The following is a 16,908-nucleotide window of genomic DNA, read 5'->3' on the forward strand; positions in this document are numbered from 1 at the left end:
CCTTACTTCATGTGGGTTTATCTGGTTTACCTCTACATGTTATATTATGTACTTAGTTTAAGAAATTTTGTTTGTTTTTTTATTCACATCTTATTCCAATATTGGCTCCTCGTATCCTCCTAGTACCCCCGCATGCAGAACCTTCCCCTATTCAGCCCTCACTTTCTCCTTTGAGAAGGGAGAATTCCCTCCTGTACATCAGGTAGTTGTAGGACTAAGGCATCCTCTCCCACTGAAGCCAGACAAGGCATTTTAGGAGAACAGGATCCACAGGCAGGCAGGCAGGCAACAGATCCACAGACAGTCCCACTCCTGCTGTTTGGGACCAAGCTGCTAATTTGCTACATATGTGTAGTGGGCCTAGGTCCAGCTAGTGCTCTCTCTTTGGTTGGTGATTCAGTCCCTGGGAACCCCCAAGGGTCCAGGTTAGTTGACTCTGTTAGTGTTCCTGTAGAGTCTGTGTTCTCTTTGCATCCTTCAATCCATTCTCCATCTCTTCCACAGACTTCCAAGCTCTATTTAATGTTTGGCTGTGGGTCTTTGCATCTCTTTCCATTGGCTGTTGGGTGGAGCCACACAGAGGACAGATATGCTAGGTTCCTGTCTGCAAGTGTATTAGCGTATCCTTAATAGTGTCAGGAATGGGTCTCAATTTGGAACAGTCATCCCTCTGTCTCTGTTCTATTTTGGCTCTGCACATCTTGTAGGCAAGGCATATTTTAGGCAAAACCTTTTGTTGGTGGGTTTCTGACCTTATCCCTCCACTAGGAGTTCTACTGGACTTATAGGGAGTGGCCACTTTCAGATCCATATCCCCCACTGTTAGGAGTCCCAGCTAAAGTTGCCTCCATAGATTCCCTGGGGCCTCCCCACATTCCAAGTCAATGGCTCCTTCCAGGGATTACCCACCCCATCCTCCACCCCTGCCAATTTTCCTTCTCTCTGCCCTGCTCTCCCTACTTTGAACTCATTGGTATAAGAGACAACTTCCTGAACAAAGCACCAGTGACTCAGTCACTAAGATCAACAATTAATAAATGGGACCTCATGTAACTGAAATGCTTCTGTAAGTCAAAGGATGTCATCATTAGGACAAAATGACAGACTAGAGATTGGAAAAAGATTTTTTACCAACCCCACATCTGACAGAGGGCTAATACACAAAATTTATAAAGAATTCAAGAAGTTACATACCAAGAACACAAATAATCTAATTTAACAATGGGGTATAGAGCTAAACTGAGAGTTCTTAACAGAGAAATCAGGAAAGTCCAAGAAGCACTAAGGAAATATTTAACATCCTTAGTCATCGGGGAAATGCAAATCAAAATGACCTGAGATTTTAGATCTTACACCCATCAAAATGGCTAAGATGAAAAACTCAAGGGACAACACATGTTAGAGAGGATGTGGGGCAAGGAGAACACTCCTCCACTTCTGGTGAGAGTGCAAACTTGTACAACCACATTGGAAATCATTTTGGCAGTTACTTAGAAAATTGGGAATAGTTCTACCTTAAGACCCAGCTAACTTCTGGCCAAATACACAAAGACCCAGTGGTAACTCCTGGCCATATACACAAAAGATGTTCCAACATCCCACAAGGACATTTGCTCAACTATGTTCATAGCAGCTTTATTCTCAATAGCCAGAATCTAGAAACAACCCAGATGTACCTCAACTGAAGAATGAATAAAGAAAATACAGTTTATTTTCACAATGGAATACTACTCAGGCATTAAAAACAAGGGAATCATTGATTTTGCAGGCATGGGTGGGACTAGAAAATACCATCCTAAGTCATGAAACCCAGACCTAAAAGGACATACATGGTATGTACTCACTTATAACTAAATATCAGCCATAAAATACAGGGACACCACAGTTTAATTAACAGAGCCAAAGAAGTCAAATAACAAGGATGGCCCAAGGAAGGATGGTTGAATCTTTCTCAGAAGAGGAAACAAAATAGATATCAGAGGTGGATGGAGGGAGGGAACTGGGTGAGAGAGAGGCTGGGGAGGAGACAGGAGCAGGGATGTATCAGATCTAAGGGATTATTTTATTTAAACTTTTAAAGTTTGAAGTTTTATTCTATATTTTAATATATCTATTAGCTAATTTAGAGTACTAAGACAAATGTAGGACTTTGTGTAGGTCCTAAACATAATAGTGTGCTGCTCTGTACCTATTCCTGACTTCTCCCAATGTCCGCAATGTTTTAGAGGTGTATAAAGGCATCTACTTCAGCTACCCAAGTCGACGACATAGCTGTGCTTTGGTAAATATACCTAAACCATGTGTCAGCAAAATGATTGCCCACATCGAAGATGTGGAATCTAAAATACAAGAGCATTTGACACAAGTAAGTGATTTAAATTCGGGAGATAAATTCTACACATATTAAGGGGTTGTTATTTAAGGACAATGGGGAATTCCTTTGATAATTTCTATAAAATTCAGAATTTTTGCTTAGATTATTAATTTGGTAGTCTAGAAATGTTTTTGAAAGTCATACTCCAGAGGGTGCAATGACCTTATTAAACAGTTATTTTCCCTATCCATTTGTTCTTTAACATAAGCAATCATGCTAAGTTGTCATTTCTAACAACCAATATGATTAACAGACAAACAGCCTTCACATTGGAGAGTGGGGAGGCACTAAAAGCATGAAATAAAAAGTAAATTTGTAGTCTAAAAGGACAGTGTGCCCTTCTAAATGAGTTCTCTTTTTGCTAAATAAATACACTAGGTCTGTCGATGAAGATATAATGATTCTTTCTTGGTCATGTTAACCTGTCAAATTCTGCTTTTGTTATTCTAAAAAGAATTCCATACTGAACTCCCAGCAACTTGCAATCATTTCATTTAGTAATGACTTATTGAAAAATGAATGAATTCTCTTACTTGTTACTAAGATGACATTCTGAAAAACTGACATACTTGTTCAGGCAGAGGAGTGGACTTGCTACACATATGTCTTTGTTGTTTGTTTTGTTTGTTTGTTTGTTTGTTTGTTTGTTTGTTTTTGTCCCTGGATCTGACCTAGAGAATGTTCTGCTCTAGAAAGTCATCTCTTTTGAGAGGCATTGGTTCGATGGTCAAGATCATAGGCTTTAAAGAGACATGTTGTATGACCTTATGTGGGTATGAGAAGACCCTGACAGTGTGTTAGATCAAGTGTCAGACTAGGAAGAATCCCAGAGCGCACACATGAGGGATTACAGCAAATAACTACATACATTATTTTTGAATATTGTTGTTCAATATTATTGCATGGCAGCACCTCTTTTGTCTATACACCTCCAAATCAGAATGTACATTTGTATAACTGCAGATCACATGGCAGATGGGTTCCTGGGTCTGGAATCATATAAAGAAATAAAACAGAAAGATATTTATTGATGGGTATACTTCCCATTCCACAGACACTCTAATTCTCAAATACCCATATTATTTAAAATGGGTAAAACCAGATCTGTACATGCCTTGACAAACCATTATGATAGTTACTGTTTATTGTAATCCTAATGAAAAGCACACCAAATATATTGCTCTATCATGTCTCTTAGATGCGTAGAATTTCTACTGACTATTCTTCAGAAGTGACATGAGATAAAATATAATTTAAAACAATTCAGCATCTTGTTCAACTGAAAGATCGTTTGTTGTCATCCTATGACATGATACTAACCAAAAACTTCACCAGAAGAATTTACTTTGGCTCACAGTTTAAAGGATGCACTTCATGATGGAAGGATAGGCAAGACATCCATTAGGGAGCACCATAGTGATAGAATGCAGCAAGATGCACATATTACCTCTTCACATCTTGGCAGGCAGACTAGGAAACACAGACCCAATAGAACAGATGGCAGGGTCTACTTTCTTCAGGGAATTCTCATTTCTCAAAGGTACCATCAGCTGTCGATTCAAACACACTGAGCCCATCAGGGGCATTTTAAGTTCAAGCTATAATGGCCTTGGGAAGTTATATCTTCAGAATAAATGTTTGGTTATGTTTTCTGTATATTTTATTTCTCTATGGAGCAGAATTCATGGCAAGTGATAGAAAATATTTCCTGGATAATTTTCCATACAAATCAATAATTACAGTATTACTTAGTTTAGAACTAACTATACTGCATCTAAATTTTTCTGTTTGTTTAATTCAAGTCTTCAGGCTGTTACCATGATTAAAAAACATGTTACAAAATATATAGGAAACATTTGAAAATATTAAGATAATGCCATCCAAAGCTGGTATTAATGCTGTCCATTATTACCAATAAGCTGACAATACAGTGATATAAAATTGTCTATATATTTCTGTATTAATCACTTTATGTGATCTCATGAATCCTTATCTGAACTTTGCAAGACAGAAACGCAAATACAGATGAGGAAAAGGACCTCAAAAACCTATGCTCCTTAGGACCACATAGTCGGTGACTCTGAGTTCCACATCTATAGTTGGAGAGGATCCTGGAAGAGCCCAGTTTATAATAATGCATGTCACAGTGACCAAAATCAACCTTCATGGTGTCTTTACTGGTGCTCTGTAGTTATTCTCATTGTTGATCAGAACTTCCTGTAGTACTCTATGCTGGTAATTTCAGCTCTTCTCCTTGTTTAAAAATTCCTATCTTTGCCTGTCACATCCATTAATTTATTGCACTGAAAGCTGTAACAAAATGCCTCAAACTGTTGTTATCTCACGCAAAGACATCGTTGAATATCACAAATATCAGCTCTAATACCATACAGGGGTTTCTCTTCCAGCTCTGGCCACATCCTTGATGGCCGCCATGTTGTCTTCTGTCAGGCTTCTTTCTGTCAGTTTTGTCTTCTCATCACCCACTCTTCCGATTGTCCTTCTTTTTTCAATCACTACTGTCTCCATTTGAAATAAAGACTACTTTTATTTTATATTTTGATACAGATTTTCACATTATGAACTCCTTACCTGGGCTGGAACATGTTACTTGTACCAGGCAAGCCTGGTACAAATCACAGAAACACATCTACCTCTACCTCCTCAGTGTTATGACTAAGGTTGTATGCCATAGCACACAGCTATCTTCTTGTAAAGAACATTATAAGCCTAAACTTAGATGTTTATTCTTTTCTCTTCCCATATTAAAAATTCACATTCTATCATATCTCCAATCCCCCACTACTCTTTGCTCATGCATGCTTTTGCAATCCAAATTTAGTTTATATTGTCATGTTTTGTGGTTAGCATCTTTTGGTAGCACATTAAGACTCAATGACTCTGCATTGATAACTATGTGGGGATAAGAAATATTTAAGTGGTTAAGATTTAGAAGTATATGGATTTTAAACTGTGGGAAAACCTTATTATAGTGAAAAGAAGTGGACTTGTGAAATATACACACACATATAAGTAGTTTATATATACACACATTTTATGACACAACAGAAAATATAATATGACCAATTATACAAGGCAAAGAACTGAATTTTATCAGTCAGTTTAAATTTAAGTGGATTTTAAGTGAAGTTTACCAATTGTTTTTTTGAGATATTTAAATTTTGATTTTTACTGGACTGTTTTGTTTTTGCAGTTTGAAGCTTCTTTTGAAGAATGGTAAGAAACTTTAATGATTCTTTTATTTTTCTCTAAAATATTGAATTTTTGGTACTGTGCAGTTTACCAGTTTTATTTGAGAATGAGTGAAAAACTTGAAAGCAGTATTTCACATGTTAGATATTAAAATACAGGGAAGGAAGTAGGGGAGCTGTAGGGGAGAGAGGGATGGGTGGACTAGAGTGCTCATGTGAGAGTGTACATTGTCACATATCTGGAATCTAGCAAAAAGTTGGCATCAACCAAGGAGAAAACCATTAGAGAAGCAGCCCACTGAGCTAGACCATCAAGGCAATAGAACGTACCTGCTTTCCATTCTCTTGTATCACTGGTAGCTACCAGAGCATTCCATACTTGTGCTGTGAGTTCCTAGTGCCAGGGGATGAAGTTTTATTTTTACAGGCAATTCCTATCACAGTGCTTGTGGGGTCTCCAAGCAGTGTGTTCTATACTTGCCACAGTGGCCAGGGGAACAAACAGTAACTAGAACAAGCCACAGATATGTCAGAATGCCTGGGGAGAAAGGGCTGGGTGGTCCCATCCCTCAACTGAGGGCCATGTCTATCAACTGGTGGTGGTCTATCTTCCCACATTTCGGCTAAAGTCATCCCCATTGGGTCCTGAGAGCCTCCCACATCCCTGGAGTCTGAAATTTTCTAGTGATTCCCTTCATTGCACATTCCACAATGCTGCATATTTCTATCCATACTCTTGTTCCTTTGGGTTTCTCTTCTGTCTCCCCCATACTAGAGTATGCCCCCTCTTTTTTCCCTTTCCCTCCCCTCTCCTATCTAGGTCCCTCCTACCCTCTGCCTCCCATGATTATTTTGTTCCCCCTTCTAAGTAGAACTGAAGCATCCACACTTGGCTTTCTTTCTCATTAAGTAGTATCATGAGTATTCTGAGTGTTTTGGCTAATATCCACTTATCAGTGAGGACATACTATGTATGTCCTTTGGGGTCTGGGTTAAATGACTCAGGATGATATTTTCTAGTTCCATCTATTTGCTTGCACAATTCAAAGGAGCTGAAGGGGATGGCAAGTCCATAGAAAGAACAATGGTATCAACTAATCTGACCTCTCAGAGCTCTCAGGGCTTAAGCTACCAACCAAAAAGCATACATGGGCTGGTCCATGGACTCTGCTACATATGTATTAGAGTACTGCTTTGTCTGGCCTCAGTTGGAGGTGATATACTTGGTCTCGAGGAAGCTTGATGCCCCAGAAAAGGGGGATGCTAGAAGGGTAAGGTGAAACTGGGTGGGTGGGTAGGGAGCACCCTCTTAGAGGCAAAGGGGAGGGGAAATGAGATGGGGAATTCGTTGAGAGGGCACTGGGAAAGGAGACAACATTTGAAATGTAAATAAAATAATTAATAAAAAACAAATGACATTCTTTCCTTAATTCTTGCTAACTTTAAGTCTGAAATGGTTAATTTTACCCTTTGTAGCTTCCCTTTGTAGCTTCTATTGGCTTCCTAAAACTCACTAATCTGAAAATAAAATATTATATCATCCGATTGATTTTCAATCAAACCAATCTCTTAGAACTGAAGAGGTAGCTCAGTACATTACACATATACTACTCTTGCAGAGGATGCTAGCTCAGTTCCAGCACCTACATCAGCTGAGCACAATAACTGAACTCTAGCTCCAGCAGACCTAATACCCTCTTCTAGTAGGCAGGCACCCACACACACAAGAATGTACACACGAACAGTTTATAAATTAAGCTGCATCATATAATTTCTAGGAAATAAGCATTTGTAAATAAAAATACTGTTTTAATGTCCTCTCAAGAAAGACCAAGACACTTGTGATTGTTTTAAGTTTCTATTAATTTGAGTATACGTACTACTGGGTAACCGAATTTCTACTGTCAGTTCACTATTACAGTTAACATGTAAATGACACGCCATTCCATGGAAATGCTTCACCAAGTTTTGTATAACTAACTTTTAACGCATTTATCTCTTACAAATTGATGCCATCTTCCTTGTTATGTATGTATAGGACTTCTGCCACAAAAGATACAAAGAAAGATTTGGGTGTGTCTGCTCCAGAGAAAGAAATCCACCCAGAAAAAGCAAAGGGTAAGTTTGCTTTTGATGCCTAGAGATGTATAATTGTTTATAGGTCAGTGATCTTTATTTAATATAGTTCTGATATCAACAATTATAATTTGTATGCTTTTTCTGAATATTGAATAAGGAAAAGAGCCTACTATACCACTCTGGGAAGCATGTCTTTAGCTAATACATATTATTCTTAATGACTTCTGTACCAGACACTGAACTAAATTGTGGATATATAGTGATACCTGCCCAGAGTTCAAAGAACTAATAACAGTTGAGAATCATCTAATAAAACTCTCTGTGATGATCAAGGTATTGTTTTTCTGTCTGTCTCTCCCTCCAGTGGGGCAGCTATCATCCACAGAGAATTACTGACCAGTTGGCATATGGCCAGTAAGACTAAAAATCTTAACTCTAATGTTTAGTCTTAACTTACAGTGAAATATAAATAGTTGTAGTTCAGTGGCTTCCATGTGATCAGAATTTACAATAATTAATAAAAAAGTTGCAAAATTTAAATATTGGCTTAAAGTTATTATTAATACTATTTCAACATATTTGGATATGTGGGATTACACCAAATTTCTCATCTTTGTCTGTCACAAAAATTTAGAAATGCCTTCACTGGAGGAAAACTGGTAAACTTGGGACTTTTCATTAAAGGAAGATATTTTGTTTAAGAGCATTACTCATTCTTGTGCTCTGTTTTGACTGACTCATTTTATTTATCTATTTTCTGTATTAATGTCTATGGAGAAGATGAAAACTTCAATGTTTATACATCACAGATGCAGAGGAAAAAAGATTAACTCACTGATGGCCACAGTCACAGTAAAAGTATCTAGCATAACATCCATCAGAAATATGCATGTGTGAGACTAAGACACACATGGTACCATGGAGATAGCAGCCTTTTAAAAGTGTTTGTGTTAAAAAGTGCAAGCCATTGCTTACATATACAGTAAGTGAGTTGGTTTGGGGGAACGATTAGAGAGATATATATGACAATGAATCAGAAACACCACAGGTCACTTACAGATATGACATTTTTTATGCCATTAAAGAGAGAGCAAAAGGTAATTTGTAAAAAGAAAGGACTTTAGTAAAACACATGCAAATCCATTAAAGTGCTGTGATTGGCGGTGACATGAATATCTTTGTGTATTTTAGGCAAAACATCTTAGAAAGATTGATTATGAAATCATTCACAAAATTGTCAATGTTGCATGAAAAAAAATCTCACCTAATAAAGTACCCAGACTGCAAGTAAGCAGTGAGTTCAAAGAAACTAGATACAGCTGGGGCCAGAGAAAGTTATTTTGGCCCATTAAAATTATTTCTTTTAAGAGTACATGTCAATGTCTTGAACAAGCTCTCTAGGAGGCTATGCAATAGTTTAGTTTTCCTTTATAGCAATTACATGGCATTTATAATACTGCCATATCACAGAAAAGTCATTGTCTTTATTATCCAAAAGAAAAAAGAGATTTATCTATCACTTTCTTCTCTTAAGCCATTTCACTGTCTTGCCTCCCCTCTCCTCCATGGTGTCCTTTATTTTCTTGACACTGTGCTTATGTATTCTTGTCATGTCACATGTTGGCGAAAGTCAGCCTATGTGGCTACAAATATCAGCAGAACAGGACTCTCATCTGTCTTCCTTACCTTGCTCTCTCTAGAGGAAAGCATATTATTGTTGTTGGAAGAAATAATAAGCTTTGTACACATTTCGCTCACAAGCAGATGAATGAATACCTCTGCTAATACTTTGTTAACATTAAGCCATATTATTCCAGAGCTGTGAACCAGAGATCACAGGCATCTCTCATTAGCAGAGTTAATTAAGGCTGAATAAATAGAATTTCAAAATTTCTGATGAATTCTTGCCAAGGATAAGTGGAGAAGTTATTATCTGATAAAGCTGAAGAATATCAATGCCTTCTTTTCCAGGGACTGAGTAATCTTCAATATTGATTTCAATTTCTCATTGTGATTTGTGTCCTTAAAGATTTGGAGAAAATATGGCCATGATTTAAAAATAAAGCAACCTGTATGGTGTTTTATTTCCATTAGTGGTTCTCCTAAAGTTACTGGTTAAGGCTTTACATGTTTTTTAATGTGTTCACTGAAAATTCCGTCTCCAAAGAATATGACATCATCTTTGTATTATCTTTATGATTGGGTTATATAATTTTAAATCACTCTAGTTTGTTTTCAAGGCAAGTCTCTCACTTTATGTCTCAGGCTATCTCTGAGACATAAAGGGTCTCACAATATCACCCTCTTAAGTGCTAGTATTGCAAGCCAGTGCCATCATGCCTGGCTCTGTTTTACATTACAAATGGTCTTTTAAATATTATTTAACTTTTCTAACATTTCTTTCCTTTCTTTCTTTCTCTCTCTCTCTCTCTCTTTCCCTTTCTTTCTTTCCCTTTCTTTCTTTCTTTCTTCTTTTATTAACCTAAGATGAACAGATTCTGAGCTTTTCTAAACTGACTAGGCTTGACCCAGACAAATGCCCCATTACTTGACAGTCTGTCTGATCTTGCCCTGGCTCACTCTGGTCTATGTGTGTCCACATGGATGCTCTCTCATCACAGTCTCATGGTACATCCTAGTCCATCCATGTGATCTCTCCACAACTTTTTTTCTCCTCATGGTCCTCTTTCACCTCTATCTGAGTCCCATCCCAACTGGGCTCAGAATTCCCACTCTGTTCTCTTCTGTAAAGTTAATTGGATTATTAGCTCGTTATTAAACTGAAACTAGACTACCTTAGTCTGCTGCCCAATGTCAGAATACTCTTGTGTTGGATGTATAATATGGTTTTCCTAAGACAGGGCAGTTTGCACTATATTAATTTAACAATGATTAAACACTCCCTTGGAGAATGGTTTTGTGCACTGTGTAAAGAATGCCTTTGTATTATTCAAATGCTAATTTCTGCACCAACAGAGAGTTGAATACATTCTGGACTTTGGTATTGTTTATTTTTGTGAAGATCGCCTGTCTCAGTGTTTTGAATATGTTTTTCTTTATCACCTCCTAACATTATTTTTTTTTAAATATAAATATTTGAAAGACTACTTCAAGTAAGACTCATGTTCTGTCATCACATTGCCTGTGGGCTGCTTTATTAACAAGTGTGAATGCATGTTCCTATTTTAAGGTGAGAAGTGTCCCGAGTTGAAGAAGAGGATGGAGACATTGCTATCAGAGGCCATCCACCTCATTAAAAGTCTGGAAACTGACAGGGCAGAAGCAGAACAAGCTTTGAAACAACAAAAATCAAGAAAGAAAAGGATTAGTATGAAAATTGACTCTTGGTCCATTTGGAAGCTCCAAGAACTCCCATTAGCCGTACAGAAAGGTAATAAAAGGGGTTCCTCCTCCACATTAGGGTAGCAGAGAGACTGGACCACAGCTCTGGGTACATTATTTACTAGTAGATGTTTCTTATAGATTGGAGCTTAAATGAAATACAGTATTAAACATTGGGATGAATCCAGAGACACAAATCTTGACTGTGGGATTTTCAGTGTGTTGAAAATCTCATTCATTAGTACATCATGTAGAGAGGCAAACTTTTGACATATATTACTTACCATAATTGTAGAAGTATTTGAGTTATTAAAAATCCATAAATCTGACTTCCCTGTTGGTATTATTAGCTATATTTGGTGATGTAGAAAAATCCAGATTTCTAAGTCACATGTTGGGAATGACACACACTTACTTTTGAGAACTTAGACGTAAATTCAATTTGAAAGAAGCTTTTAGCAAGAAGGTAACTTTAATATGTTTGCATGAGTAATTTAAACAGTAAATGTTTAAGAAAATGATGTTCTTTGGAGCAAACAGAAGAAGTGCTAGGGTAGAATATCACACAACCTAAAGTTTCTGGCTACTGTGTCTTTAAAGTATATCTTGTATCATTAAAACATTCCTGACTAGCACAGAGGCTAGAAAATTCATACCCTTTTTGAGATAAGGAGTCATAGGCTCTGAAGTAATTTTAAAAAATAGGATACTCATACAATCTCTCACCTAAGATAAAGGGCCAAGCTATTAGTCATTGCTCTGCAATAGTAGGCATTAACTTAAAGCATAGGTCATGCAGAACAGATGAATAAATTTTTACTGTAACACTAAATTTTCTAAAAATATGACCTCCAAAGTAGATATGTGCATTCTGAGGAATTACAAGAAGATATTATTTAAATGGTCTTTATATGTAATTCTTTTCTTGACCCTAATTTATTACATTAACATTCTGCTAATACATTACTGTGTTTATAACTGACTTCTAAACCTATTTATGGAATGTAAATATGGTGAGACGTGAGAGGGTCAGAATAGGTGCCTTAGGACAGTGTAGATCCCAATGCATTCTTGAGTTCCCTCGTATGCACATCCACAGAGCATATGCAGTGTTCCTCATTGCCGTTCCTCATTAGCAGTGGTAAAAAAGGTTGATGTTGGTAGCTGATCTTTTGAACGTTGCCCTGATCACCTTATAAGCCATTTAAGATCATTTAGAATCTATGGTTTTGAGTCTGTTTGGAGTGATATTCAGGGAATTATAGAAATAAAATTAATATAGATGTGCATACATTCTAGTAAATAATAAATATAAAATCTCATGATGGATAATAACTTACAGTTTGGATTAACTTTTAATCAATACTATTAAAGGTCTACTTAAATTTCAAATGTGCATTTACTTGCTTCATTTTATTTAAGTGAGTTATACATGCAGTATAATTTAAAGTCATTACTATATATTTGTTAGGAACTTTCTGTGTGAAAAATGTTTCTGAAAAGCTATTTCCAGGAACCAGCTGGCTTTATATGAATATAAATAGGACACAATCCTTAAATGTTATTAATCTGTTTATGAAGTATAAAATTAGATATTTTCTGTTTTTAGAATCTTAAAGCTTCTGGTATAATAAATTTAAAAACTCAATCTTTTGAAACAGCTGTAACTAGAATGTTTGTCAGAACAAACATTTAATAAAATCAGGGAACCCATCTGCTGCCTTCCTGGGTCTCTTCTAGGGGCTCCTCCAAAATACTTTCCTATCTACAACAACACATACGTATTGCCATCATCTTCCAGAAAGCAGGTTCACAATGGCTTATGCTGAAGATGTTTTCTTAGTCTAACTTCCTTTTGAGTGAGCCAATGAGAACCCACATGGGCACCATGAAGAGGTCATTGAGGAGGATAGGGCAGTATATTAGTACATCTGGTACCTTCCTCTCTATCTGATCATAACACACCTCTGAAATGACAGCTCTTATTATCTATCTGATATCTAGTGCTGTCTAAGAAATTCCTTATCTTTTTTACTACAACAAAAGATAAACAGGAATGTCTTTCCACATAAATTGGATGTTATATGATCGTGCAAGCTATAAATTAGTTTGTATAGCCTTGCTCTCTTGTAAAATAAGGTGACACATACATTTTATCATATACTGAATACTAGAAGCACAAATTAATGAGTGCTTCAGACTTCTCTGTTGTTCTACATGCCTACTTTTACCAGTTTCCTGTTTTCCACACAGCTTTGCTTGTGGATCTGTGAATACTTCCCTATGGCTTTCTAATGAAAGAGGAAGAAATCTTAGATCCGAGAATGAACAAGTTTGGCAGTATGTGATGCACTTTGTAGATCTGGCATGCTCTGCTCAATTTGAGAACTAGAGACATCTTTCCACAAAGATAATAATTTAAAGTATTCCTAAAATAGATGGGCAAGGCATAGGTGGAAAGTGGCAAATGGGAAAATAAGCACTCAAGAAACAGAGACTATGAATGTGAGATAAATCAACACAATAGAATACACACGCATACACACATATACTCGCAGGCACAGGCACACACACTTATACTTAAGAAGACAGACAATATAAAATAGCTAGTTAAACAAAAAGACATGAAAACAAAAAACTATAGAAAACTGTGACTGACCCTTCTACCTGGGTTGAACACTCGCCTTTGAGGACAAAGAGAGCAGAGGGAGTGAGGACAGGGTTCTAAAAACAGGATCAGCTTCAGTGAGACAGCTCAACATTATTTAGGGTGAACAAGGGCTCTATAAATTTTTGGGAGTGAGTAGGGAATTTCAGGGTTAATATACATTACTGGCTAGGGTGGGAATGCTTCATTTACATGAAAAAGCATTCCAAGACCAGATGGGTTCTTGATGGAGGAGGATTTGAACCTGTAATCTAGTCATAGACTATATGACTTTTCTTAGAGATTTTTGGGACTTACAAGCAGGAAGGGCTCATTGGTTATAAAATAGTACCTAATTATCATATGGTAGGAAGGGCTGAGCAAGATTTGTGTGCTGAATCATGCAGCAGTTGCAGAAAGCTTTGTGCAACTTTATCCACTAGATAAGGTCATACACCTGGGTTCTCCAGATAAGACCAGGCAACAAAAAGGAAGTCCCACTGAGAAAAGGAGTCCTCCATTTTGTGCCCAGCTCAGAGAGCTTATTTGGATATTGTAGACTGTGACCTTAATAGCAAGGTCTTCTAACAATAAACCAGTAACAAGATTAATCAAAAACAAAGCATAAAGGAATCAAATTAAAACTTTAAACACATGGTATTGTAGAGTGAAAAATTATATATATATATATATATATATATATATATATATATATATATATATATGCTTTTTCTTTACCCTAGACCTGAGCAAAAGAATGTAAGCTCCAGAAAGCAGAACTGAATGTAAGAATTTCACTGCTTTGGGACACATTCCGGGTGGAGGACATTATCCCTGAATCAGAGGACACTTACTGGATTACATTCCTCAAGCCTCAGGGAGTAGACCCCACCTGTGGGTGGGAAAAGCCCAAGGCAGGAAGACACATTCCTGACCACAGAGAAAGATGCAAGCCATCTAGGTGGGGCTATAGCTGGAAGAAGTGAAAAATAGTTTACCTGAAATACTTGGTAATGATCATTTAGGGTAGGTTCCTCTGAAATGTTCCACTGTTCTGGGTTACCCCCCACCTTGGTCTTTCCAGTGCTACAACCTGTTGATGTTCAAACTTTGTAAAGCAACCAATCATGTGTAACTGCGTTAAAATTCCTCCCTTTCCCTATAAAAGAAACTCCTCAGCTTGCTGGCCTTTTGTCAAAATTCTGTTCCTGCGTGGACAAGCAGTTTTGACCTTGGCTAGCAAACGCCCCAATAAACCTCTGCTGATTGCATCCAGGTATGGTTTCTTGTGATTCTTGGGTGGTCGTGATTTCCTGAGACTTGAGGAAGGGTCTCCCGAGTCTGGGGGTCTTCATTTGGGGGCTCGTCCTGGATTTATGACCACCCTAATCCAAGAACCCCACTGGGAGGTGAGGGAACACCGCAGTTTTCTGTCTGGTTGTTGTGTGACCTTTTGTCTAAATTGCCTGGTTTCTGGTTTTTCATGTGCTGGGTTGTCTAAATCATCTGATTTCTCATGTGCCGTTTTGTCTAGGTTTGTCTAAGTTGTTTGGTTTCTAAGTTGTTGGTGCCCGTTTGTCTGAATTATTTGGTTTCTGAAAAGTGTACTTTTGGTTTGGACTGGCAGCTGTTTCTGTCTCATGAGGGGCAGTAAACCATTTCTGTCTCGAGAGGAGATAAATGAGTGATTAACAGACGTGTTGTGAGGTCACTAGCTGCTGCACCCCCAGAGACTTCTAGGGGTTCATCTAGGTGCCGGATCAGTTATTGTGCTCTCACTTGTGCTCTCATGGCAGTGTGTCTATTTTTGGGTTGTTCATTGCTGGCATGTTAGAAATCTGTTAGACTTGGTCCAGCATAGGCTGGCCAAGTTGTCTGAATCTGTTTAATCTGAATCTGTGAAGACTGACCAGGTTGTCTGGTTATTGGAGTCTTACTTGAGAGGCAGAGGCAGGCGAATTTCTGATGCCCTTCCTTATTGTGTAACTTGGTCTCTGTGCCCGTGGCAGGGGCGAGAACTGTCTGTATCACCTGGTTTATGTGCCGCCTGCCTGTGGGAGGAGTGAGCTATCTGTGTTATTTTTTGGTGTGTGTGTTTTCTTGGCAAATTGTGTGTTAGCTGTTAATGTACTGTGTTAAACATCTTGAGTTAAAAATAGGTAACATGATCACCACCGGCAGGGAAAGAAATGAAGCCGCCAGTGCAAGAGTACTGCTGCAGAGAGAGGGGGACAGGTCCTTTAATAAGGGGCACTGACCAACCGAGGTTCGGGTTCGGACAGTAGGGTATCCTCCAGGTAACACCACATAGAGGGTGCCCTTGCCCAGCCCGCACTTGGTGGGAGACAGCTTGTGGTTCCCCAGCACAGCCCCCTTGAACCACCCAGCCACACAAGTTGGCCACCACCTAATTTGGTGTATATAACTGTATTGGGTACCTCAGGATCACTGCTGTAACAAATTGGCGGCATTCCACCTGCTGCCTATGAAGATAGATAGGGCCCAGGTGTTTAAAAACCTGGCAGTGGAGCCAGGGGAGCTAGATAAACAGCCCCAGCAAGATTATTCAGCTTAGAGTTATAATTATTTTTTATAACTATTTTTTATTAAAAAATAGTGAGTGAGTAGCATTGAGAGAAGTCACTTGCTGTGACTCCAGCTTAGAAAATCTGAACCAACAAAACTGCATGCAGATAGGTCAGACAGGTCAGACAGGTCAGGCAGGTCAGGCAGGTCAGGCAGGTCAGGCAGGTCAGGCAGGTCAGGCAGGTTGCCTGCTACAAGAAGTTACGGGCTGTCCTGTGTCAGAGAGCCAAAGAATAGGCCTCCATTTTGGTATAGATACAAATTTATAGTAAAAAGTAAGTTAGTAATCAAAGCGATAGATAGGTCAGGATCCCTCAGGCACCTAGATCTAGTGCCCAATATAGTCACCTAGATAAATCTAGGGAAGTCACCCTTCCCCCCATAAAAGCCTTTCTTCCACAAGACCCTTGTAGGTTCTGTTCTTCAGGAATGAAGAACAAGAGAGGACACCGGAAAAAGAATGTTCCCACAGACATGGGGACCCCATCAATTGATCAGGCCTGGGGCAACATCGGGTTACAGAACGTAAGGGACACCCAAAATCCCATGCCAGATCCCGTTGATAGATCTTGTGTAAGAACATGAGCTTCCCATAGCCTTTCTAGACATTCTGTCAATATAGGCAAGGCTTCAGAGGCTAGAGAGACAAGATAAGTCATTAAAAGGTT

The 16,908-nt window shown here is 38.2% G+C and overlaps 1 protein-coding gene across 2 annotated transcripts in view; it reads left to right on the plus strand.

Annotated features, from left to right (window-relative positions):
• Positions 1 to 16,908, plus strand: part of Ccdc178 (coiled-coil domain containing 178) — a 339,248-nt gene that overhangs the window by 27,057 nt on the left and 295,283 nt on the right. For both annotated transcript variants that reach the window (XM_076913040.1, XM_076913038.1), the window contains 4 exons: positions 2,226 to 2,365; positions 5,589 to 5,611; positions 7,625 to 7,704; positions 10,856 to 11,056. In XM_076913040.1, the coding sequence (XP_076769155.1) occupies positions 2,226 to 2,365; positions 5,589 to 5,611; positions 7,625 to 7,704; positions 10,856 to 11,056 (444 nt within the window). The remainder of the gene's footprint in view (positions 1 to 2,225; positions 2,366 to 5,588; positions 5,612 to 7,624; positions 7,705 to 10,855; positions 11,057 to 16,908) is intronic.

The sequence above is a fragment of the Arvicanthis niloticus genome, chromosome 14 (genome assembly GCF_011762505.2).
Source record: "Arvicanthis niloticus isolate mArvNil1 chromosome 14, mArvNil1.pat.X, whole genome shotgun sequence".
Classification (NCBI taxonomy): Eukaryota; Metazoa; Chordata; class Mammalia; order Rodentia; family Muridae; genus Arvicanthis; species Arvicanthis niloticus.